Source organism: Pseudorasbora parva, chromosome 11 (assembly GCF_024679245.1).
Source record: "Pseudorasbora parva isolate DD20220531a chromosome 11, ASM2467924v1, whole genome shotgun sequence".
Lineage (NCBI taxonomy): Eukaryota > Metazoa > Chordata > Actinopteri > Cypriniformes > Gobionidae > Pseudorasbora > Pseudorasbora parva.
This window is the reverse complement of record NC_090182.1, coordinates 24601626-24627300: the sequence shown is the minus strand read 5'-3', so window position 1 is coordinate 24627300 and position 25675 is coordinate 24601626. Positions and strand designations below refer to the sequence as shown.

The 25675-nt window shown below is 37.0% G+C and overlaps 1 protein-coding gene across 1 annotated transcript; it reads left to right on the top strand.

The window, feature by feature from the left end:
• The first annotated feature begins 1815 nt into the window (after positions 1 to 1815).
• rnf145a (ring finger protein 145a) lies at positions 1816 to 25367 on the top strand. The gene is made up of 11 exons (XM_067457486.1): positions 1816 to 2085; positions 3483 to 3726; positions 11279 to 11387; positions 13522 to 13613; positions 15826 to 16061; positions 16176 to 16351; positions 16548 to 16688; positions 18498 to 18680; positions 18771 to 18918; positions 22940 to 23296; positions 24668 to 25367. The coding sequence occupies exons 2-11, from the start codon at positions 3543 to 3545 to the stop codon at positions 24977 to 24979; spliced, it is 1938 nt and encodes a 645-aa protein (XP_067313587.1). The 5' UTR covers positions 1816 to 2085; positions 3483 to 3542; the 3' UTR covers positions 24980 to 25367.
• Positions 25368 to 25675: the final 308 nt, after the last annotated feature.

Here is a 25675-nt window from a genome sequence, read left to right as displayed (position 1 = left end):
CACCATTGGCGGTTGTTGTTAACCCGGGACCCAACCGATCTGGTATGGAAGTCATATTTGTGATTCGCATTATGAATTTGGAAAAAAATTTACGTCGGATGCCCTTCCTGACACAACCCTCTCTATTTATCCGGTCTTGGGACCGGCACAAAAGGTACACTAGCGTGTGACCTTCTGTGGCTAGATTATTAATCATATCATATAATAAAAGTTATTGTTACTACTGTACATTTATATTAAATTATTATGGGATCTCCTTTAATGCTTTCCGAATCTTTTTTTTATTATTTTGTTTCTATATTTTTCTGATATATTTCTATATACATATTTTAATGACAGCATGTATACTGATCAAAAACGGGACGTTTCAGCATAGCGTCCGAGGAAGTCGCCTGTCAATTTTGTCATATCTGCGCTACCCTCGGTTTTACTCTGCAGAAACGCTCTTCTCTTAGCAGTGTGAACATGTCACAGCAGCGCCGAGCAAACGCACAGAGTAGCGTCATAACATAATTTTAAACACACTTAAATGTATCTAATATGATAAACAGAGCTGCTTTACCTTATATTCATAACCGGAAACGCGGAAATACTGCAGGCGCCCGCCGACTGTCCCGTCATAATAAAAGTCCCAGTGCTCGTGAGCCATGTGTGTGTAACAATTGCTCCAGCGGCCATGCTCAGCTCCTCAACACTTGTCCTGCTCTGCTTCATACTACAGTAACGTTAATAACCGCATCCATGAACCTGATTTCTGCCCGTGTCCTATTTTCCACCAGCTGTGAGGTGAAGACCACATGTCCCAAGAAACTGCGCTCAAACTTGGCGTCATTAAACTACGCCTTTGTTTTGAATAGGCGTCCTCCAGTGGGAAAGTTGCATAGTCCACCTTTAATCAAAAATAACAGAAAATAGTTGCTAAAGTGATTGTTTTGAATTAACTTAAGCATTATTAAAAACAATTTATTTTACAACATTATTTTTATCAATACTGTGTGCCTTTTGGGGCGCATGTATGGGGTAAACGGCCCCCATCACCTCATACATGTTGAAGATTTTTAAATAAAATAAACCACTTTTATGATTTATTTTCACACAAAATCTGTTGATCCATAAATGTTGAATACAAACATATATATTTTTTGTTATATCACACATAGGATAGTAAAACGCATTATAGGATAGTACATTATTGGATAGTAAAAAGTGTGTATATATATATATATATATATATATATATATATATATATATATATATATATATATATATATATATATATATATATATATATATATATATATATATAGCTTTGCATCACAGAATTAAATTATAATTTAAAGTAGCCTATAATAAATTGAAAACCAAATATTTTAAATTGTAATAATATATCACAATATAAAAAATAAAATAAAAAATCAGTATTTTTGATAAAAATAAATGCAGGCTTGATGAGCAGAAGAAACTTTTTTCAAAAACATTACATATACTATATATAGCAGTCTACAGGCCATATATATATATATTAATATATATATATATATATATATATATATATATATATATATATATATATATATATATATATATATATATATATATATATATATATATATATATATATATATATGGTACAACGGGGCTAAAGGAGTTTTTGTATTATTCACATTTTTGTAGGGGCATTTTTGTATTATTCACAGCCTGTGATCGGGTTCATTGTATGCGCTCTTAATCTTTATAGCACAGTTGGCATTGTAAATGCTGAGTAGTCTGGTCTGACTCCTTATCATTTCACCTATCCACCCCCTCTCTCTCTTTCTTTCAGTCGTCAATGTGTGCCCTGCCACGGCGCTCGCTAATCCGCTCTCTGCGGCGCACATGCTCAGTACCGATCACTGTGGCAATCTGTAATGGCTGCGGGATGATGTGATACGAGCCCCGGTGCCGCGCCGCGTCTCTTCGGTAGGAATGCTATTCCCTGAGACCGCCAACCACTCCGTTCATTCCTCCGTCAACATGGTTGACATCCGACAGAAGAATAAAGGGCGGACTTCGTAGGCGCGAGCACTTGGGAGAGTGATAATCGTGTAAGTTGAATGTTTATTTTGTCTCTGTAGCCTAAATAGCGGTGGGTTTATCGAGCTGGGGATCCGGACATGCTTCTGTCAGTGTTTGTTATCCGAGGTCACAACAGTTCATAGCAGCATCTCTGTTGAGAGAAGGCACGTAAATTGCCGCGTGCTGCATCCAAATATATGGCTACTATATAACGTGTGATTAAAGGCCACGGAGGAGATTTGTCTATAACATCTTATTACAAACGTTTGCAACATTTTGTCTTTGTATAAATAACATCAACACATCCTCACGTTTTGTTCTTCTTTTAATACGACAAAAGGACGTAAAAAAATAAGTTATTTTTGCACACACGCTTATTTAATCCTGCAACAGGCTCATTGTGCGATCAGCCACAATGCATTTTAAATGAGCTCGGGGTTACTATAGTTCATTTCGACTAACACTAGAATATACATTAGCAGGGGTCTAGGTCTCATAAAAAGTTAACGTTATTTTTACTCAACCGAAGTCCAAACAAGTTGAGTATATTTTTAAATTTTGTAGGCCTAATATATATTGTATTATATATTAGCCTAAAAGTACATTATTTTTACAGACAAGTAGCTCTAGGCATCGTTTGAAATATCTCAGTAATCGCATAGATGATCTCATATATAACAAAGTTACTGTATGTATCAACAGAAATTCGTTTACCTACAAGGTATGCATAATACCAGTGTTTTAAATTATTAATCTGTATAAAATATGCAGGCTACTCTGTTTATCATTTTATACTGGTCATCTGCATATGTCTATCACGAAAACAAAATTAAAAGTAGCTTAAAAAGAGTTTAAAGTCGTTTTATTAGTGACCATTTTTTGCGCTAAAACACAACAGATTACGAAATAATGTCCTACAGAAGTTCCTTTACATTTTTAAAAGTTACAAAAATGAATGCCTCCCCCAGAAGTCTGACTCACTGGGTGCAAAACAGATGCATTGCATTTGCATTATGTAACTGTCACTATATGACAAGGCTGCTGCTTACAGTGTTATGGTAACTTTGACAATCAAGTAATTAGCAGACATATGGTATTGTATACAGTGCAGCATATTAGATTGTTTTATGCTCTGCCTGTACTCTGTGCGAGTTTTAAACGCAGTCAGCCCTAAGGAAACAAACAGGTTATGTAATAACCTGTGTTTGACTCTGTCCATTTTATATATAGTCTCTCTAATTATAGCCTGAATACAATCTTTTTGTATTTTTTGCTGTATTTGGTCGATACACAGAAGACAAAATTATCTTAATCAGTATGTTTTTAGAGCTTGCTTAGAGCTTGTCTTGAGGCAGAAAGCAGCCTTTTTTTACTGACTGGCACTCATGAACCTTTCTCTATCTGTCTGTTTCTGTTTACGTATCAGTGCAGTGCTGGTGTGTGATAGTGCCAGTAAATTGCGTGTGGTTGGCGGTAGTCAGGAGTGATGGCGGTGAAGGAGCGGGTGGAAGCGGTGCTGAACGTGGGCCTGCGGGTTCCCAGTATCATGTTACTAGAGGTGCTGTACCGCTGGGATGTCAGCTCCTTCTTTCAGAAGATCCAGAGAAGCAGCCTCAACAACAACCCCCTCTTTCAGTACAAGTACCTGGCCCTCTACCTTCACTATGTGGGTGAGTAACAAGCCTATTTTTATTAGATAATATTTGAGGTAGCCATTCGGTGTCATGACAATATTGTTCCATGATATTACCACCATCTCTGCACCATGGTACTTTTTTAGTTTTTTTGTGAGGGAATAATTGGCTTTCATCAGATCAATTTACTTGTTTCTCTGTTGCCTTCCTACCTAATACCTAACAAAGCTAAATCCTATTTTACTTTATGTTGTGGCAATTTAGTAATTCATGCCAATGTGTGTGATAACATTTGTATATCTTTATGTACGATATGCTTATGAGCCTCCAGGGTTTTTCTAAAAATCGCACATTTCCTTAGGAATCATATTGTACAAAATTCATATGAAATTACCATAGTTAATAATACCCTAGATCATTAATAATACCATTAGACCTTGTAATATACTGTGGGTTGGCTAAAGAAAAATTGGCATAAAAAAAATTATGCTTTTATAGAAGATAAAGTGTGGTTTGTTATAGTTCAGGACAGTCAAGCAGTCTATGAAGATTCTTTGAAATTGGAATGAACCAGGTAAGTTAGTTGGGAACCAGTTTTCATTTACAAATGACAACCAGGCAGCATAAAATGTAGGTACAATACAATAAAAACATAACCGAGTTACAAATAACACCGCTAAACAATGACATATAAAACAGACAAATAAATAAAAACAAGTGCAGTAATTGTGTACTATTGACCGAATTGAATTTTTAAAGGAATAGAGCGAAATAGGAGAGAAACAAATTGTTCTAGAGGTCAGATCTGTTGGTCTGCTCATCACATTGAGGGTTTTTGCTCGAGATTTGCACTCATTTGAATAATGGTGGCACAGGCAGCGAGATGATTGAGTGGAGAATGGCAAAGACTGAAATGAACTGTCAAAAAGCCTTGCATGCAAAAGAAAAATCACCAGAAAATAAATAAATAAATAAATACAATCTATTGAAACCTATTTCTCAATGTTATTTACCCTGTGGTCCTGCTGACAATGGTGGAGTCAGATGCAACTGGTTCGGGCCACAGGTCTCTGAGACAGCCCCCTATGCTGAGTTTAGTGGAGCATGGCATCAGCCCATATTCATCTGCCGCACATCCCAACAGACACGGATCATGAGATAGTCACAGGGCTTGTTAGTTCCCCCAAAATGAAATTCATGTCATTAATGACTCACCCTAATGTTGTTCCACATATGGACTACTTTGATGATGTTTTTATTACCTTTCTGGACATGGACAGTTTAGTGTGCATATACTTTCATTGGAGGAACAGCAAAGCTCTCGGACTAAATCTAAAATATCTTAAACTGTGTTCCGAAGATAAACGGAGGGCTTACGGGTGTGGAACGACATTAGGGTGAGTCATTATTGACATAAATTTCATTTTTGGGTGAACTAACCCTTTAATTTTCCCCTCCTTCTCAGTCCTCTGTGTATGTTTTTCTATCTGAAAGGGTTTCCGACTTCTGGAGCATGTTTTTTTTAGGTTTCAGCTAATTTTGTCTTGTTTGTAAGAGACTTTAGTACAACTTCACCCACTTAACCCCAAGTTTAAATGGTTTATAAACTTTAATTAAAGCTGCAGACTTCAGGAAAACTGGCTTTTGTAGCAGATGTTTGTATAGTACCCAAAGGAACAAACCCTAATGACCCTGATTTGTCTTGTATGTGTGGTCATGCGCTTTGCCCATGTGGCTGTTATTTACTCTGGAGAAGAGGCTTTTGAGGTTACATGCGGATATGATCGTACAAAAAGAATGGCAGCTTCTGGTAAGCTTTAGAACACAGGCCACCACTCAGCAAATTGCAAAGCACAAAACCTTACTGTACATCCAGTTTACAGAATGAGAAGTCATTGTTTTTATGAATGCACACTTGCACAGGGAAATTTGGGTCAGAGTAATATATCTGTGATGTCATATAAATTCTTAAAGAGAAAATATTAAATATTTGTGAGATTTTACATATTTGTTTTACTACTGACATTTTATCAACTGCATTTTGGTTATTGATGTTAGAAATCTTTTGTCTTTCAAATCAATCATGTGGTCCAAAGCAACGTTTAAAAGACATGCAGAAAAAAAAAAAATCATAGAAAGGATGTCATTGTATAACTGCAAAAACTTATTCGTATCTGATATTTGTAAAAAAACAAACAAAAAATACAACAACTTTTAATTCTTACAGTATAACTTTTGGGAATCCTTTACAATAAGGTATAATTTGTTAATAATGCATAACATGTTTAATCAAATATTTGTTTATGTTAGATAACAGCGCATTAAAGGGTTAGTTCACCCAAAAATAAAATGTATGTCATTAATGACTCACCCTAATGTCGTTCCACACTCGTAAGACCTCCGTTCATCATCAGAACACAGTTTAAGATATTTTAGATTTTAGTTCCAGAGCATATGTAGTCAATGCCCACTTTACTGTCCATGTCCAGAAAGGGAACAAAAACTTCATCAAAGTAGTCCATATGTGACATCAGTTGGTTGATTAGAATCTCTTGAAGCATCAAAAATACATTTTGGTCCAAAAATATCAAAAACTACGACTTTATTCAGCATTGTCTTCTCTTCCGCATTCCTCCAAAAAGATTCAAACGGTGTGAATCGATCAATGATTCGGGTCGCCAATGTCACGTGATTTCAGCAGTTTGGCGGTTTGACGCAATCCGAACTGCTGAAATCACGTGACATTGGCGACCTTCCTTCTGATGATGAACGGAGGTCTTACGGGTGTAGAACAACATTAGGGTGAGTCATTAATGACATAAATTTAATTTTTGGGTGAACTAATCCTATAACTAACATTAAGAAATACAACTTTTGATCTTAAACATGTATTAGTTGAAATGAACTAAGATTATTAAATTCTGTAGAAGTATTGTTAATTGTTCAAAACTCATTGTTAGGTCATGATGTAGGTAATTATTGTTAACAAATAAAACCTTTTTTTCTTTTTTTACATTTAATAACATTGGACCAAGACAAATACAGAGTAAATCTCTTAAATGTTGCCCATTTTAAACTTGATTTGCAAACTTGATTTTTGCTTTTGAATTTTTTCTTTCTTTTTCCTCTTATATCATTCACCCTTTTATTAAACACAAGCCTTGACCGTTGATTTTATTTCCACATCAACTGACTGAAAATACCCACATACAGTAGGTTGAATGTATTCGCAACCATAGAATAGATATTATTTGTTTTTCTCAATTATGATGTTCACAAAGTAGCAGAAATTAATTTCCATCTCTGCAGTGCGCCATATTAGCATATTGATGCTCTGACATTGTTTAGAAGCAATGATGACATGAAAAATTCAGCATAAACCAGCCTGAATTCCATGCTGGTTTATATTGGTTACAGCTGGTATAGTGCTGGTAGCTTTAGCAGGGCTCTTACTGGTGTTCTGTTTAATGGAGATTCAGCAGCTTCTGTTCTTGGCTGCAGCTTTGTTCTGCAGGTGCAACTTGTCCAATGTAGATGGTGCCATGTTACCCTCAGGACCCCCTGCTGAATGTCGGACAGAGTCCAAGTACAGAAGCTCCCACAGGTCAGAAGTGCTGCTGTCAGGAGAAACTTTGGACTTCTTTAATCTCAGGCTTGCTGGGTTTGTATTAGTGTTGAGAAAAACCACCTGGTCCTGAAAAGCTCCTGTGGATTTTGCATTATAATGAAGCAGAAAAAATAGGTCTGTCCTGTCTGTTGAACACTTCAATTTTAAATTATGACACTTGAAGCCTATTGAAACTAATAGAGATGGCCTTGGAGCCATCTTGGGTATTTGGGCCTTGGGTACACTTTCTATTGTTCACCAGGAGCTGACATTTGAGAGAACAGCTCTGCTTTTTCTTCAAACATTTAATATCTATATATTCTGGGTTTTAGCCCCATCATTATATTGAGAAAACTGGCGAGAGCTTCCTCATATTTCAGCACTAACTTTATTCCCAGGTAATTGCATTGTTCCAAGCTAGTGTGCCAGCATACTCCACATTAATCGATACTGAGATAAACTTTGTGCCTTCCACCAAGTAGAATGTTTCCACTGTGTTGTATTTCTCCCGTGTTCTAGACAGTGGGGTATGGCACATGTTTTCATATTTGTGAATGACAAAAGTGAACTGGATGAGTGCTGAATGTCAGATAAGCTGTTACGCAACAGGAGGGATCAAGAGGGTTTGGCAGTGCAGTAATGAAGGCTTAATCTGTGTATGGCAAAAGCCTTAATCTCCCGCCTCATCCTGTCTACACACACACGTCAGAGAGAGCCAGTGAATGTCAGATTGGAGACTGAGGCTGTGCTACAGTACCCTTGTTCATTATGACATATAATAATAAATGTATTTAAATTTAAGGCAAATAACATTTTCTGATAATATTGCATCATCAGTCATTTTTATAATATAAATGTCTAATGGAAACATTTCAATAACTAAATTTATGGTGAATTTGTGTTAGCCAATTTTTCCCATTCTAGATCCTCCACTTGAGTTTTCCCACTGATGGCTATATCAAACTGGAGGCTCATAAATTGTATCCAACTTACACTTTTTTCATATAAAGTATGCAAATGTTCTGTATGCCTCGCTGGAATACCAGATGATACTGGTACCAGCCCTCAGTGACCGCTCCGAGAACATTAGGGGGCACTAGAAGCAATTATTCAGGGCAATTATTCATGTGTTCTTACGAGGCATTTGTTTAAGGTGAGTTTTCACCAAGGATTTAAGATGAGAGAGGTGAAACATTCTCTAGTCTGCAGCACTAGGGGTGTAAAAGTTCAAATCACGTTTCGTTTTTTATTATGGTTTTAGGGTTCGGCATAGGGATTCGCGATCTATATTGATTTAGCATTTATATCGCAATGTGCGCATCCGCGATAGTCACATAAACCGCATATGCGATGTGAAGTATAGGGATCGTAGTTATAGGGACCTGCCGGAGCATTTCGAAGAGCATATGTTATTCTTGGATTGATTGCAAAGTTTAAACATCATAGAGTGAAATTTCATCATTCACACGTGTTCTAGGTACTGTTAGATTGAACATTTAAGTGATTTTTAAACCATTATAGCACAAGAAGACACTAAAGAGAACAAGAGCAGTAAGTGATTTCCTTTTCTTTTGTTATTTGAGTAACACTAAAAACACAGATAGCAGGAATATTTGTCACTTTAAAGGTGCAGTGTGTGAATTTTAGTGGCATCTAGTGGTGAGGTTGTGAGTTGAAATAAAACTCACCTCAACCCTCCCCTTCGAGGCACAGAGAAGATACAGGGGCCAACACAGGACAAAAATGTTACGGTCAGAGAGTGACTAGCACTCTGGAGATGTGCCAGTCTTTGTCCGGCTAAGGCTCTGTAGAAACATGACGCAGCAAAATGGCAACGTCACTGTAAGGGGATCCGCGGTGTATGTTGATACAAATAGCTCATTCCAAGTTAATAAAAACACAACGGTACATTAAGTAAGGTTTTTATACACCACTGAAAACAAAGTTATGCATGTTATAATGCTTTTCTTTAATTTATCCTCATAAACACACTGAACCTTGAATAATAAAGGTGAACTATGTAGTATTTTTGCAGTAAAATATCCAAAAACCACTAGGCCAGTGTTATATATCTTGTTCAGCTGAGTACTTGCAATATCCCAAATGTTTCCAACTATTTGTAAATTGTGATAAAATTGTTATTTTAACTAAGGACCGGGACGTTTCAGCATAGCGTCTGAGGAAGTCGCCTGTCAATTGCATCATATCTGTGCTACCCTTGGTTTTGGGTTTTATTTGGCAGGAGCGCTTTACTCTTAGCAGTGTGAACAAGTAAACGCACAGAGTAACGTCATAACATCATTTTCAGCACACTTAAATGTATCTAATATGATAAACAGAGCTGCATTATATCATAATCATAACCAGAAGATCAGAAATTCTGCAGGCGGCCGGCGAATGTCTCCCGTCCCGTCATAATAAAAGTCCTGGTGTTTGCGAGGTGGGTATTTGTGTAAAAATCTCTCCAGCTGCCATGCTCAGCTCCACAACACTCGGTCCTGCTCTGCTTCACACTACAGTAACGTTAATAACCGCATCCATGAACGTGATTTCTGCCCGAGTCCTATTTTCCACCGGCTGTGAGGTGAAGACCACATGTCCCAAGATGTTGCGCTCAAACTGCGTCATCAAATTACGCCTTTGTTTAGAATAGGCGCCCTCCAGTGGACGGAAAGTTGCATAGTTCACCTTTGAGACATAATGCACAGATCCCGGTACTGTGCACATGCGCTCTTTCTCAGCTGTTTACGTTCACTTAAGACACAACCTAATGTGTTTACTAGGATACTCAACAAGACATGTATACAATTTCTGTGCAAATTAGTCCGGGTTCTATGTGCTTTTGACGTAAAACTTGTGTCAGGTAACAGGCTGTAAAACTGTCCAGGTTACACCAATATGATTAGACAAGACTATGTATAATTTCCATAGCCATGACTTGTTTCTGTCAGCTTTTTAGTGCTGCTGTCGGACTTTAGTGTCTAGCATCCATAAACTGATATAGCTAAACAACAAACTAGATGTTTAAAATAATGATTAAGATGAAGATTTTTTGCAGCTTCTTCTTGTGTCCTGGTTGTATGCTGTTTGTGATGAACTACCTAATTTAAGTTTTTCCAATATCATTACCATTGCATTTGTTTAACACTATTCCTATTCACATTCACATTGAATTAATGAGTCACTCATTCGATTCATTCAACACAAAAGTGGTTCATTCATTTAGAAATGAAACCTGTAACTGTCTGTATTAGTCCTGTAATCCTTCACTCAAATCATTTGTTCAAACACACTGATTCATCCAGGAACGGCAATAATGTTGCCTGGAAACAGAGCTATTTTTGTTGCCATTTTTAAAATAGACAGCATTGGCAATATTGTGTGTACAATGCAAGTTAACCTACACATTATTATTGTACACTTTCTATTTTATTGAACTATTGTATAAAAGCTAAATCACACTCGAAAGGATGCTGGTTCAAATTCAGTATTAATGAGTGCCTGTTTATTAATCATATAGGCTACATATGCTTGTAAATTTCAACGTCAGTGAACTTGGAGCATATGTGGAATAGACTTCTTAAGACATCAGAGTTAAATTATTAAAATTCAGAATAACCATGTTTATTTTTGAGACTGGTAACTGAATTCCCTTTTAAAATTAAAAATGCAGTATTATACAACTTTTTATATTTAAAAAAATATATAGCATATATAACATTATATAAAGATATAACCAGTATGCTAGTATTCTGAATATAGCTACAGCCTCTATGCAGGTGTGACTTCACTATCATTAACTAGATATCCAGATTCAGTCTGTGTGCTTGGGCTTTGTGAGTTCCTTTGACATTCTGAGTGAATGGACTCTCTCTGCTGGTCTGAGGGATGTTGTGCCCTCAGAGGCCCTTCTGTGTGCTTGACAGCATCCTCACATAGCAGTCTAACAGCAGTCTCTTTCTTTATCCCTCTCTCTTTCAGGTTACATTCTGAGTCTGGTTCTGCTCACTCTGCCCCGACAGCACCTGGTGCAGCTCTACCTGTATGTTCTCACTGCTCTGCTGCTGTTCGCAGGCCACCAGATCTCAAGGTGAGAGTTTAGGACTTAAGAAATAGAGAGGTTGACCAAAAAGCTGCATTCTATCATTTCAACTTTACTTTGTTTCTAGAAAGATTCTGCTTTGTATGGTAAATATTCTATTCTATTCTATTCTATTCTATTCTATTCTATTCTATTCTATTCTATTCTATTCTATTCTATTCTATTATATAATCTAATATAATATACTATATACCTGCAAAGGTTTGGGATTGGAAGCAAATATATTAACTTTGCAATATCCATTACATGCCAATCTCTCCGAGAGTCATGACAGAAGAAGTATTCCTTTAAAACTGTCATTGACACTTGGATTAATTCATTAATTAACAAACTTTTTAAATGTTTTATTTTATTTGTACTTAGAGTTTGTATTTGGATATTTAAATAATCTTGCTCACTACTGAAAATAGAAAGAGGGTTAAGATGTGAGCAGGCATTACGACATGCATTGCTTTACTGAAGGCTCCTCCTATGCTCATGGGTCTGCAATTATAGTGTGGTGCTTTGCACTTGACAGGTGGCTGTTTATTGTCAGATTAAGAGAGAGCTTTTAGCACATTTCTCAGCATAATGTGTGTCTATAGAAAAAGCAGTGGCTGCTCAAATTAAGATCACCCAAGTGTGGCGAAGCCATTACTGCCAGCTCGTAACTTACCTGCGTTACCCCATCCCCTCTCTGCCTTATTCTGAGCAAAGCCAAGCGCAGTAAAGCAAGATTTGTAAATGTTTATTCAGGTGTGTGTGTGTGTGTGTGTGTGTGTGTGTCGTGTGATACCCATTCTGCCCACTTAGTGTTTTTATCTCACAAATAAGATGTCGGGGTCATCTTTCAACCCCAGAAAGAAATGTTATGATGTTAGTCATTCAAGTCAGTCATTTTAATACCACCACTGGCAGTATTTTTGTAATTCTGCTAGGTGGCACTATTGCCGAAGAAACTATATACTTTACATTTGAACTGTGAGATGAGATGGCTTTTACAAGAATATAATCAGACTATTCTAATATTCTTTTGATGGGTTTGAATTTGATTGTAAAAAATTGGGATTTGAATATTGTTTTTAGTTTTGTTTTTTGTTTTTCAGGTTTTTTCGGGTCGCTTGAATAGTGGGTTCATTAGCCTATTATTCTTAATGGAAAAACACAACAACAAAAACAGTACACTGACAAACTCCCTAAAATAGGCGCTTTTACATTTTGCTTTGAAACCAAACTTCCGCGATCATTTGTCATTCAGCTTCTCACTCGTGATGAATGAAATCTGTAGTTTAATTTTAGTTGATCTGTAAACTGAACAAAATGATTTTTACTACTCTAATATATCAAAACTGGGACATAACAGACCCATGTGTTTTGTATCACTAGTGCGGTGTCCGTTCTCAGAGCATATAAGCCCGGCCCGTGTGAGGTGTTGATTGCTATCGAAGCTTCGAAGCTCAAAAAAGGGTGCTTGGACCAGCCCTATAAACTAGATATCCCTCAGGAGAAAATTAAACACTATGAAATAGTTTCAGTAATGATCCAGGATTTAGTCTAGTTAGTTTTGTATCAAATACAAAAACAGACGGTGTTGATGATACATAACAACATTTCATAGGCGCCAAAGCTGCCTCCGTAAATGACATAAGTATTATCAAAATTTTATTGTGGAAGCTTTATGGTAATTTATAGTAATTAATAGTGTTAATATTAATTAACGAGTCCAGGGGCGGCTTGGTTATGCAGAGCATTCACAGTTTATATGGACCGCACACCCCTGCTACTATGTATTTTGTTCCACATTATGTTTTTAAAGAGAAAAAATAATTGCCAAAGCCCCATGCAGTTGCCCCTAGGGGTTGCAGACAACCTATTACAATCCCTGAACTAAGGGTTAAGCATTATTTTAGAGTTCTGACTGTCAGTGGTGATTGTTTTTGTCCACAGTGGGATTTAGCTGAGGGTTATATAAGCAAATGTTCTCTCAGGAATTTTAGTCTGATAAAAACAGGCGGACTGATGGTTCCACAGCCCTGCTCTGTCTGACTCGGGCTGTAAGTATAGATCCTCCACAGGCTGTGATGACTCAGGGGGAATGTCACGCTGCGAGAGGTTAGAATAAGGTCTCTGTTCTCTGTTTCAGGGACTATGTGCGCAGTGAGCTGGAGTCTGGCTATGAGGGCCCGCTGTACCTGGAGCCTCTGTCCATCAACCGCTTCACTACTGCGCTCATCTGTAAGTGCCAGACAAAGTCTCCAAAGATTGGATCACACTTTTCAAGTCAATGTGAAATGCTGTTCGCAAAGACTTTATTTACTTATAATAATATGTACTAGGTCTATTAGGGCTGGTCAATATAATACCAAAAATGTTAACACTTTAGGGTCCAATTCTCACTATTTTGCATATTGCTAGTATATTGGCTGCGTATTAGTACTTATAAAGCACATATTAATGCCTTATTCTGCATGACCATATTGTACATCCCTTAATCCTACCCAATACGTAAGAGATAATGTACTGTACATCCAGTCAGTTGTTATCACAGAATAAACCCTGAACCAGGTCTTTTGCACCAGCCTGAATGGCTTTATTTTGTGATAACAACCGACTGGATTTACATTATCCCACTTATTACATGGCTACTTGCCACATAAGTAAATGATTAGACATGAAATATTGATCTGGTTTTAAATTAGTTCTTTAAATGCAAAGCTTCCACGGAGAGGGCAGTTGCTAGCAAATGGCAAGTTAAAACTAAATGGACATTTAAGAGATGAGGTATACCAGTCATACCACTAGTTACACGGCATTTCACCACAAAAATAATTATGGGGATATGAGATATTGTTTTTGAGATGAAGCGTTTTTAAAATCATACCTGTTTGTAATCTTATAATCCTTTACATTGTACAAAAAAACAGCAAAATGGCAGCAACTGCGTTTGTATGAGAAAGCGAGTCTCTGATACCAATGACATGACTACACAAAATATTGATTTGAGTTTTAACATTTTATTGGCTCACCAAACACAAAACTTCCAAGAGGAAAACCTGTTCGTAGCAAAAAGCTGACTTCAGTGACTGTTATCCAGAAAATACCTGGGGGAATAACATACCGCTGGATGGCACGATTTGACTAACCAGAATAAAGTATTCAAGTATTCCACAGAGCTGTGTAATAACTAAACTTAACAACTACCTTACTAACTTTTATTAAGCAGTAATTTGTAGTTTATTGAGGCAAAATTTGTAGTTAATAGTGAGAATTGGACCCTAAACTAAAGTGTGACCAAAATGATATATCAATAACATACACCAATAAATCATTCGCAATATGACCATGAAGTTACATTAATAAAGTAAACAGGATCAGTTCTGATTTCATGTTGACTTCAAATTGGTGTTCCAAGTCATTTACAAGAGAGCCGCTGTGTGTTAAGATTCCTGTCATGTGTGAGTCTCACACCAACTCTCATTCAGTCTATTCATTCCTGTACATGTGCTCATGTGGTGTCATTCTATGGAGAGTTGGGTAGTTTTGCATGTCTTAGGATGTTGTCAGAGGTCAAGCCATTTCCCACTCTTGTTCCCCTCGAATAACCCGCCTGCCCTTAAACACACTGCACAAGTGCCATAGATGCAGATTTCATGTTTTCCCCCTCATTACTTTTGCTGTAAGTACCATCTTTTGGCAGCTTAATGTCAAAACCTCTCCCGCTCACTTCCTTTATTTGATTTATTTTTCTCACTTAAAAAAACGGTCTGCTTTTCCCCTTGTTTGTAACATGTCATACTCTCCCACGCTCTCTCTCACTTTCTCTTTCACTGCATTTCATGAGTCTGTCCCGTCCTTTGACTTTCATGTCATGTCTCATCAACTGTATTTCTAAAAAAAAAAATTCTTTTTATGTTTCTTTTGACTTGTATATTGTTTAGGGGGTGAATCTCACTATCAAGAAAATGTCAAGGTCATATTTCACACTAAAAAAACATTAAGTTTTATGTCACATAAACTTAATTTAATACTATATTAAGCCTATTATTTTGATTTAATAGGCTTAATATAATTTATGCAGTACTTTTTGTTTTGGTGATATATAACCGTAGTGTTTGTTGGTGAGATTCACCGGTGAGTTTACTGCTTGCTCTTTCACTAGTGTATTCATTGAGTTCTTGAGTGCTGCTGAATCTTTCAGGCATTACTCTGAACTCTGTAGGGCCTAATTAACTCCAGCAAGAACAGATGCATTCATTAATGTCAGTGAGTACAGAAGGGAACTCACAGCTCAGATTCAGGTTCTTTTCTTTGCTTTAATGTACCACATTGCAGTTTGGTTTCATCATTGGTAATATTATTACTACTAAAATGCCTATTTATATCTTTAATTCTATAATGATTAAGATGTTTTTTTTTTCTTTCTCTGTGTCTGTGTATGTTTGAATAGGCCAGCTGGTGGTGTGTACCTTGTGCTCCTGTGTGATGCAGACCAAGCGCATTTGGCTGTTCTCAGCGCACTTGCTCCCTCTGGTGGCCAGGCTGTGCCTGGTCCCTTTGGAGACTATTGTTTTCGTCAATCGCTTTGCCATGATTTTCACAGGCCTGGAAGTCATCTACTTTTTGGCCTCCAACCTGTTGGTACCATTTAACCTGGCCAAGACAGCATACCGGGAGCTTGCACAGGTTAGAAAGTGCCTTTCTGGTGAACAGAGGCTTAAAGAGTGAGTTTTAGGGCAGACTTGAAAATGTCAAATCAAAGAAACAAGAATTGAGCTCTTCTCTGTCTTATTCTGTTAGGTGGTGGAGGTTTATGGGTTGCTGGCTCTTGGGATGTCTCTATGGAATCAGTTGGTTCTGCCTGTGTTGTTCATGTGTTTCTGGCTGGTTCTGTTTGCTCTGCAAATCTACACATATTTTAGCACACGAGACCAGCCCACATCTAGAGAGAGGCTGCTCTTCCTTTTTCTCACCAGGTGAGTGGAAGTTCTGGCTGCTCTGCTCATACATCCTGAGCGATTTACGCAAGGGAGTAATAGAGATTTAGATTAATAAGATGTATAAAAGTGTCCTATTTAATATGACGTTTTGGTTTGATAAAGTGTTGGTAAATGTAAAATGTTTTTGGTCTCATTTTGGCACACAGCAACTTAAATTGTAAATGATCTCCAGTATTGCAGAGTGCTGTTGTACTCCGTACTCTCTGCTGGGCCTGGTCTTCACCGTGTCGTTTGTTGCTTTGGGAGTGCTCACTCTTTGCAAGTTCTACCTGCAGGGCTACAGGGCTTTCATGAATGACAACACCATGCACAGGTATCATGTACCCTTCATATACCCTCTTATTCCCCAGAACTTCTACTACTTTTTTCTCATGGAAAAAGAAAGAAAATAAAGTAAGTTGTTATAAAAATAGTAAAGGTTTTCTTTTCCATGTAAGGAATATGCATGATGATCATTGACTGCCAGTGGCCATTTTGTTTGGTTTTATAATAAAATTATATATGTTATTATTATTATTATTAATAATAATAATAGTATAATTGTTATTATTGGAAAATTATAATTTATGTTTTTGAAATGTCTCTTTGCTTACTAAAGCTGAATTTATTTAATACAGCGGTTATGTTGTGAAATATTGCAGGTTAAAAAAAAATGTTTACTGTATTTTAAAATGTTGTTTATTCCTTCAGTGTCACATGATCCTTCAGAAATCAATCTACTATGCTTATTTGCTGCTTAAACATTTCTGCTGCTTAATATTTTTTGTGGAAAACATGATACATTTTCCCAGTATTCATTGATAAATAGAAAGTTCAAATGAGCAGCATTTATTTTATAATAGAAATCTTGGTCACACTCTAGATTAGGGTCCATTTCTCACTATTAACTAACTAATAACTATGACTTTTACCTAAATAAACTCCTAATTACTGCTTTTTGATAGTTAGTAAGGTAGTTGTTAAGTTTAGGTATTGGGTAGGATTAAGGGTTATAAAATATGATCGTACAGTATAAGGCATTAAAAGTGCACTATGCAACTTTCCGTCCATTGGAGGGCGCCTATTCAAAACAAATGCGTAGTTTGATGACGCAAAGTGTGAGCGCAGCATCTTGGGAGATGTGGTCTTCACATCACAGCCGGTGGAAAATAGGACTTGGGCAGAAATCACGTTCATGCATGCGGTTATTAACGTTACTGTAGTGTAAAGCAGAGCAGGACCGAGTGTTGTGATCCTGAGCACAGCTGCTGGAGCGATTGTTATACAAACACAGGGCTCGCGAGTACCGGGACTTTTATTATGACGGGACGGGACAGTCGCCGGGCGCCTGCACTGATCCGCTCTTCCGGTTATGATTTTGAGGTAATGCAGCTCTGTTTATCATATTAGATACATTTAAGTGTGTTTAAAATTATGTTATGACGTTACTCCGTGCGTTCAGTTGTTCACACTGCTAGAGTAAAGCGCTCCTGCCAAATAAAAGCCGAAACCGAGGGTATCACAGATATGACGCAATTGACAGGCGACTCCCTCAAATGCAATGCTAAAACATCCCTGTCCTTAGTTAAAATAACAATTTTCTCACAATTTACAAATAGTTGGAAACATCTGGGATATTGTAGGTACTCAACTGAACAAAATATGTAACACCTGCCTAGTGGTTTTTGGATATTTTACTGCAAAAATACTACATAGTGCACCTTTAATATGTGCTTTATAAGTACTAATAAACAGCCAATATCCTAGTAATATGCATACTAATAATAAGCCATTAGGTAATCGTGAGATTTGGACCCTAAACTAAAGTATTACCGAAATCTTAAACTAAAGTACTACCGAAAAAAAAAAAATATCTGACTGATCCCAAATATTGTGTATATTCCGAATTAGAACTTGCTTCTTATCTCATTAAATGAGCTTGGACTTTTCTTCATGCTTTGTAACGCTAAATAAGCGCCACTCTTTCCCCCAATTAATCATCCCCTAAGTAACTTTACTTTTATGATAACCTTTCTAAACTGTTTGGCATTGAGTCTATATTTGATTCATAATGGCACCTTTTTATCTCTTAATTGATCATCGAACTCACAGAAGTCCATCAATTCCTCATCTCTCTATTTAGGGGCATGACAGAGGGAATCACTCTTTTGATCCTCGCTGTTCAGACTGGACTGATCGAGCTACAGGTCATCCACAGAGCTTTCCTCCTAAGCATCATCCTCTTCATTGTAGTGGCCTCCATCCTGCAGTCTATGCTGGAGATAGCTGACCCCATAGTGCTGGCGCTGGGAGCCTCCAGAGACAAGTACATTACGATGAATGTTGAAGTCATATATTTATGTTTTATGCAAGTGGACGTCATAATTCAGTGTTCTGATTATTTTATCGCCAACAGGAGTTTATGGAAGCACTTCCGCGCTGTTAGCCTGTGCTTGTTCCTGCTGGTGTTCCCGGCCTACATGTCCTACATGATATGTCAGTTTTTCCACATGGACTTCTGGCTGCTTATCATCATCTCCTCCAGCATTCTGACCTCACTACAGGTACACAGAAACAGTGTAATTTTTGCATTCTGGTTCTGCCGTTGGGCTAAAAGTGCCAATCATCCTTTTCAAGGTCCCATGGAATGACATTTTCATTTTATGAGGTTTTTCAACATTAATATAAGTTTCCCTAGCCTGAATATTGTCCCCAAGTGGCTAGAAATTTTGATCGGTGTAAACCGAGTGCTGGCTGTCTTTCTCTGCCTTTGATAAATTGAGAGCTCAGACGAGCTGATATTGACGTCATAACAGGAAAGGTTTCCTCCCCTTCCTCTGCTTTGCACGCCCAGAGAAATAGTAGAGAATGGATTTAATTTATCAGTCGCGATGTCAGCAGCACAGGCTTTACTATATGGATTCGACAGCACCGCCACAAACAGTGAGTATCAATGTTCTTTAATGCCTGATCTGGGATCAGTGATTTCTTATATGTAGCTAATCATTTAAAGGGGTACTTCAGCACTGGGAAGATGAATCTGTATTTAAACTGGGTCATTAATGTAGTAGAAATGTGAAATTATTTTTGACTTTGGTGCTTTCTAGACTGAGAAAAGACTAGAAAATGTGTTTTTGTCTCATGGGGATGAAAGACTACAATTCCCAGAATGCTTCGCTGCCTTATGAGGCCACTCCCAAAGCCACCGGTACTGAATCACTTTTACTTTCCCAACACCGCGTTCATCTTCATAAAGTTCAGTGCAGTTAGAGAAGAGACACTACAATTAAAAACTGAACATGTCTGTTCAATATAATGTGATATAGCCGCTGAGGAAGTGTCAGCACAAACGCAGCAGGAGTCAGATTACACGCATCGTGATGAGAGCTGAGGTAAACGCTTCTGCGTTCACGACAGTCATTCTCGCCTTTGGAAGATTATCTTTCATAGTAATAACCTTGAGAAGATAAAATACTTTGCTCCGCCGGCCGCACCGTTTCCATGAATGCCTGAGCCGAGCTGAGCTGTGAGTGCATCCCCATCCCCCATGTGCGAGTTGAAATTATGCGGAAATAGGAAAAAAATAGTAATTTTTTCAGAAATAAAAAGCATAAATCTCTCGTCTCGGATATGAGAGGGGGAAGCATGATCATTCGAATATACTCCAGGGTTTTTACTGATAGAAAGCCATGTGCTAATTGCTGAAGTAACCCTTAAAGTTCACACAGCTAACACAACCTTCTTTCTAAATCATTTAAATCTGTCAGTCCCACCGCTGGCTCTTGATGCGCCAGTGACTAAAACGAACGTTAGTAGCATGAAACAAATCTGTTATTTAAATTATTAAACTACAGAGAGTGATCAAAAAACACTCTTTATAATGTTCGGATCTGTCAATCACACATATATCTGCAGTACACACTAGTCCAAACTGCCGTTATAATGAATGACGCTGTTATGCTCAATCAACAGTAGCTTTAACTGTATTCATGTCGATGTTTGTTGTTAGTTGTGGTGAAAGCATTTTGTGAGAGAAATAACATTGCAAAGTTCACTCGTGTTTAGTCAGAGCTCTCAGATACAAACAAAATAAACGTGCGCTCTTAACAGCTCGATACAATGACACTTTCTCAGCAATCTTTCCCCAGCTCGCCGTCTCTCTCTCTCTGGACTGGCAGTGAGTGCTGGCTGCGCCTGACTAAACCCCGCCCCCTCCGCCACATAATCTCATTTCAAATGCAAAGATGTCAGCCAATCACAACAGTGGGTGTTTTCACTGATGTCTCACAGCAGACACGCCCCTTGAAACAGAGCATTCAACCTAGAGTGCTAATATCAGTATAGAAAAATGCCTTTTATTTCTATATTATGACATTTTTAGATGTAAAAACCATACTAACAAGTACACCTCAGGAAACATACAATAATTTATAAAATCCTTGCCATGGGACCTTTAATAGAGCATGTTTTCTGTGCATTCTGGCTGGAGTAGCAAAGTTGCCATTGTTTACCTATTTTATTCCTAAAATGGCATATGTTCTATATATCTTGACAAACTATTTTGAAGATTATATAGATTATATCGGAATTTGGTAACATTAGTAATACAAAAAGATTGAAGAGTATAATATGATTTCTTCTCAGTTTTCTAATGATGTTTTCTGATATTCCTTATATAACATTTTCAAAAGAAAACGTTGATGAGCTACTTGTTGCGTTCTACTGTCTTGTTGGGAACAAACAGAACGATCCAATGCTGTAGAAATCACTCTTTTCTGTCAATTTCTTGCTGTGCACACACTTACAAAATCTGATTCACGTAACCAAGCAATGTAATGTGTTTGTTTTGATAGATACTTCGTGTTCGTGGCTTGCATTACTCCCTGTACGTCTTTGTCCCAGAGCGCGTATTGTTTTGAGATAAACACGTGATCGAATATAAAACGAAGCATCAATTTATTTTCAGCCACAGTAATGCTTCACTTTGTGTGTCTTAATGTGTGAAGTGAACTCAAAACCACTACTTTTTACAGAAGTTCATTTACTAGCATTTTTATATATAAACCAAGCAGACAACCTCCCGCTGTCTCTCTTGAAGCCATTACAGAAGTAATTTAAACTGGAATTTCTCGACTGGCCACTAGGGACAGGCTCCAGAAAGGAGCAGACTCTCATTGAGCCCAGTGTTAAAATGCCCAACTTTTCAGCAGAATTTTTTTTTTTTTTGTATTTTGATTTTTCAAACTCATTCATTTACATTATATATAGCCTTAAAGTTCTGCATAATTAAGGGCGTGGCTACTTTGATTGACAGGTGGATAGCCATTTATACGGTATCTGTCATTGCGTCACCTCAGCTCCGCCCACATCCCGCCTCTTTGCCCATTTTTGTTATCCGGGAGTGACACGCGATGACGTGCTGCCAAGATGGCAACAGCCAGCTCGTCTCTACTTTACGCTTCAGAACGGCTCTTCGGAATCCTATGGGTGACGTCACGGACACTACATCCATATTTTTTTACAGTCTATAAATGCTTAGGGGAAATAAATATAAATAGTTTATTCTTTAAACCAGAGTTTAATTTCTCCTTTCTTTAAGGGATAGTTCACCCAAAGATGAAAATTTGAATATATATTTTCAAGAATGTTGGTAACCAGACAGTTTACGGCATATGTTGACTACTAGTTGGAGAAAAAATACTATGGAAGTCAATGGGTGACGTCAACTGTCTGGTTACCAACATTTTTTTAAAAATCTTCTTATGTGTTCAACAGAAGAAACTCATACAGGTTTGGAACAACTTGAGGGTGAGTAGGTGACACATTTCATTTTTGGGTGAACTATCTCTTTAAAGAGAATATTTGCATCCTATATGTTTGCGCTATGAACGCAAAAGAATGTTTAACAACATTTTGAAAAAGATAAAATATGACGTTAGTACCAACAGTGATTAAAATGCAAAATTATATTGAAGGAATCAGTGTAAGTGAAGTCATGAGTTGTGTTAGAATGAGATGATATAATAATAATAATCTGGCAATTTTTATTTGTATAAGTTGTATCCATATTTTTGTGATTTTTTTCTTTTTTTCTTTTTCACATTATTCCTTTATTTATACAATTTTAGTCGCAAATACATGCAAACAGCTGTTGTTTGCATGTATTATTATTATTATTATGAATTTATTTTTAATAATAATTTATATTTAGAAAAAATATAATAATAATAATTGTTATTTGAATATTTAATTTAGTAATTATAATATTTAACAGTAATATAATAATTTAGCATTTACATTTTTAATAATAATAACATTTCCAACATTTAATAATAACAAAAAATAATAAATAAATTAAAAAATTTATACGGTGTTTTTATATATATTTTATTTACATACATATATATATATATATATATATATATATATATATATATATAATCAGCATTTTGTCGGCCATCAGCTACCCTGCTCTCTAGTCATCAGCCCTGAAAAACCTATTACAGGTGACCATTATGGGAGCTTTGATTTGTGTAATGTGAAATTGATCTGTTGTCCCTCTGTTTTGAACTCTTTCACTCCCAGGTGCTGGGAACACTGCTGATCTACATCCTCTTCATGGTAGAGGAGCTCCGCAAGGCTCCGGTGGAGAACATGGATGATGTCATCTACTGGGTGAACGGCACTTACAGGCTGCTGGAGTTCCTGGTTGCGCTGTGCGTGGTCGCGTACGGTGTGTCGGAGACGGTGTTTGGGGAGTGGACTGTGATGGGCTCTACCATCGTACTCATCCATTCCTACTATAACGTGTGGCTGAGGGCCCAGCTGGGCTGGCAGAGTTTCCTGCTCCGCAGAGATGCTGTCAACAAGATCAAGAGCCTGCCTACAGCTTCTCACCAACAGCTCCAGCAGCACAATGACATCTGTTCCATCTGCTACCAGGTGTGTGTGGATGTGACGATTTGTGTTTGTGATGGATGTCCAGGTACATTCCTTGTCTATTTCTGTGCTAGATTGATGGTGGGTTCAGTTAGGGTGCATCGCTCTTGTTCAAACATTCCTCTAAGTATTAAACTTATGCGCATAATTTGTGCCACACCATTTGCACTATGGTCGTAAATGATATCTAATTTTGTGTGGCTCGCTGATGAAAGACTTCAAGCGATTGGATTTAAAATGGCTTTGCCTAGTGGACGATGTTTAGACTAAAACAAAAAGCCTTGTGAAGCCATGGTTTACAGTGAATTTAAAACTTCATGTAGTTTTGTTAGGCATAATGTGGAACGGGCTTATTGCTTTTATAAAATGGTTATTAAAATAAATATTTGATGTGCTATTTATTTTATCCATAAATTATACATCAACAAATAATATGATATTGATAACACTGAACGTGGATTAATAATTGTGGTCCTGAACTATCTTTTTTTTTTAAACTGATACTACATTGAAGGAGCAACTCAAGCCTTATCCAGAAACCAGAATATAATACAGATTTGGGGGGTGAACTATTTTGACTTCAGTCATCGACCTAAGCACACGCTAAAAACTGAAAAAAAAAAAAAAAAAAAATCTTAGCATTAGGTCAACAGGTACTATATCAGTTATCAGCTGATATAGGAGGATTTTATAATTGATTAATATCGGTTAATATTGAATATTTATTGACCGATATTGGATTTTTATTTGTGAATGTTTACATTATTTTTACATATACTGTAACTTACATTTGCCATTTAATATGATGATGATAACACAAAATTTTAATGTTGTTAATTGTATTATTACAGCTATTTACTTCTATCAAAATAATGATAACAATAACGTTTTAATATTATAAATACTATTAATACTACAACTACTATTATTACTAATATACTGGAAAATTACATTTGCTGTCGTAATAATAATAATAGTAATAATAATAATAATGTTTTATTATTAATACCAATATAAAGGAATATTTCTAATACTACTACTGCTAAAAATAATAAAAGTTGCCATCATTGTTATACTAATAATAGTGATGATAATGAGATAATATAATTATTATTTCCCAATCTACATTAATAATAATAATAATAATAATAATAATAATAATAACATTGATATTAGTTTTGAGATGTGTAATATTTGTTAAATTATTATTATTAAAACAAATAATAATAATTTAACAAAAATATAATCTCAAAATGAATATCAGTTTTTCATATTTTACATTATAGTATTGTGATGCTTGAATGTGCTATTTAGCCAGAATGACTATTAGTATATATATTTTTTGGACCTAACCTTTTCTATTCTTGAATCTAGGACATGACGTCAGCTGTGATCACCCCCTGCAGTCACCTCTTCCATGCCGGCTGCTTAAAAAAGTGGTTGTATGTGCAGGAGACCTGCCCTCTTTGCCATAATCAACTGAAAGGCTCATTACAGCCCGGCTCTTCAACACAGGACGCCCCGCCACAAGAGACCCTGGATCTGGACCCTACGCAGCATCTTGAGTCAGAGCCAAGCCTCCAGGTCCCCCAGCAAGATGACACGACTCCCACTCCAGCATCGGACCTTGCAGTTGGGCTAAAAGACGACACTGCCTCTCCTGCCTGCTCCTCCTCCCAGTCCTAAAACCTGCCTTGAGCCAAATTCAGCTCACACACTGCTAGCCAAAAGACTTGTGTTGCAGCAGAGGGTCCGATGGGGAAACTGTCGGCTCGTTGTGACGGTTACGCACACTGATTGCTCCGTAGACATCTATACAATCAAACCCTTCTACGCCCTCTCATCCAATCCATCACAGAATCCAGAGGTGAAATGAATCATTTCACCCATTCCACATCTGGATCTACCCAAACACCAGCTCTGCCCTCCCTTTATTATAAAACTACAATCTCCAGCAAACACCAACCTGAATGTGATCATGTGACCCTTGAATATAGTGCTGTGATGCTCTGTAGGCACTAGCACGCTCTCAGCATCCAATAGCAGTAGCCTGTCTCTTTTCTGTTCTCTATTTGTTTTATTCAGAGAACTATATCTATATTAGGGCTGGGATAAACGATTATTTTTTTAACGATTAATCTATCGATTATTTTTTCGATGCATCGATTAATCAAACGATTAATTTTTTCTGTCCGATTCGGTTACGATTCGATTCGATTACCGATTATCTCCCCATTAATTGCCTAATAGCAATTTATACATGTTAATTTAATTATCTGAATGAAAAAACGAATTCCTTAACATTGCAATATATGTTTATTGCTCTTAAAACTATACAAGAGCAATGCATTCAATAAAACCTTGAAAACATAAAGTAGGCTA

Excerpts from the sequence above, each read along its gene's own strand:
- rnf145a (XM_067457486.1), top strand. The coding sequence starts at position 3,543 with ATGGCGGTGAAGGAGCGGGTGGAAGCGGTGCTGAACGTGGGCCTGCGG. Across the intron at positions 13,614-15,825 it reads CTTCACTACTGCGCTCATCT|GCCAGCTGGTGGTGTGTACC; the intron begins GTAAGTGCCAGA and ends ATGTTTGAATAG. Across the intron at positions 16,352-16,547 it reads CTCTTCCTTTTTCTCACCAG|TATTGCAGAGTGCTGTTGTA; the intron begins GTGAGTGGAAGT and ends AATGATCTCCAG.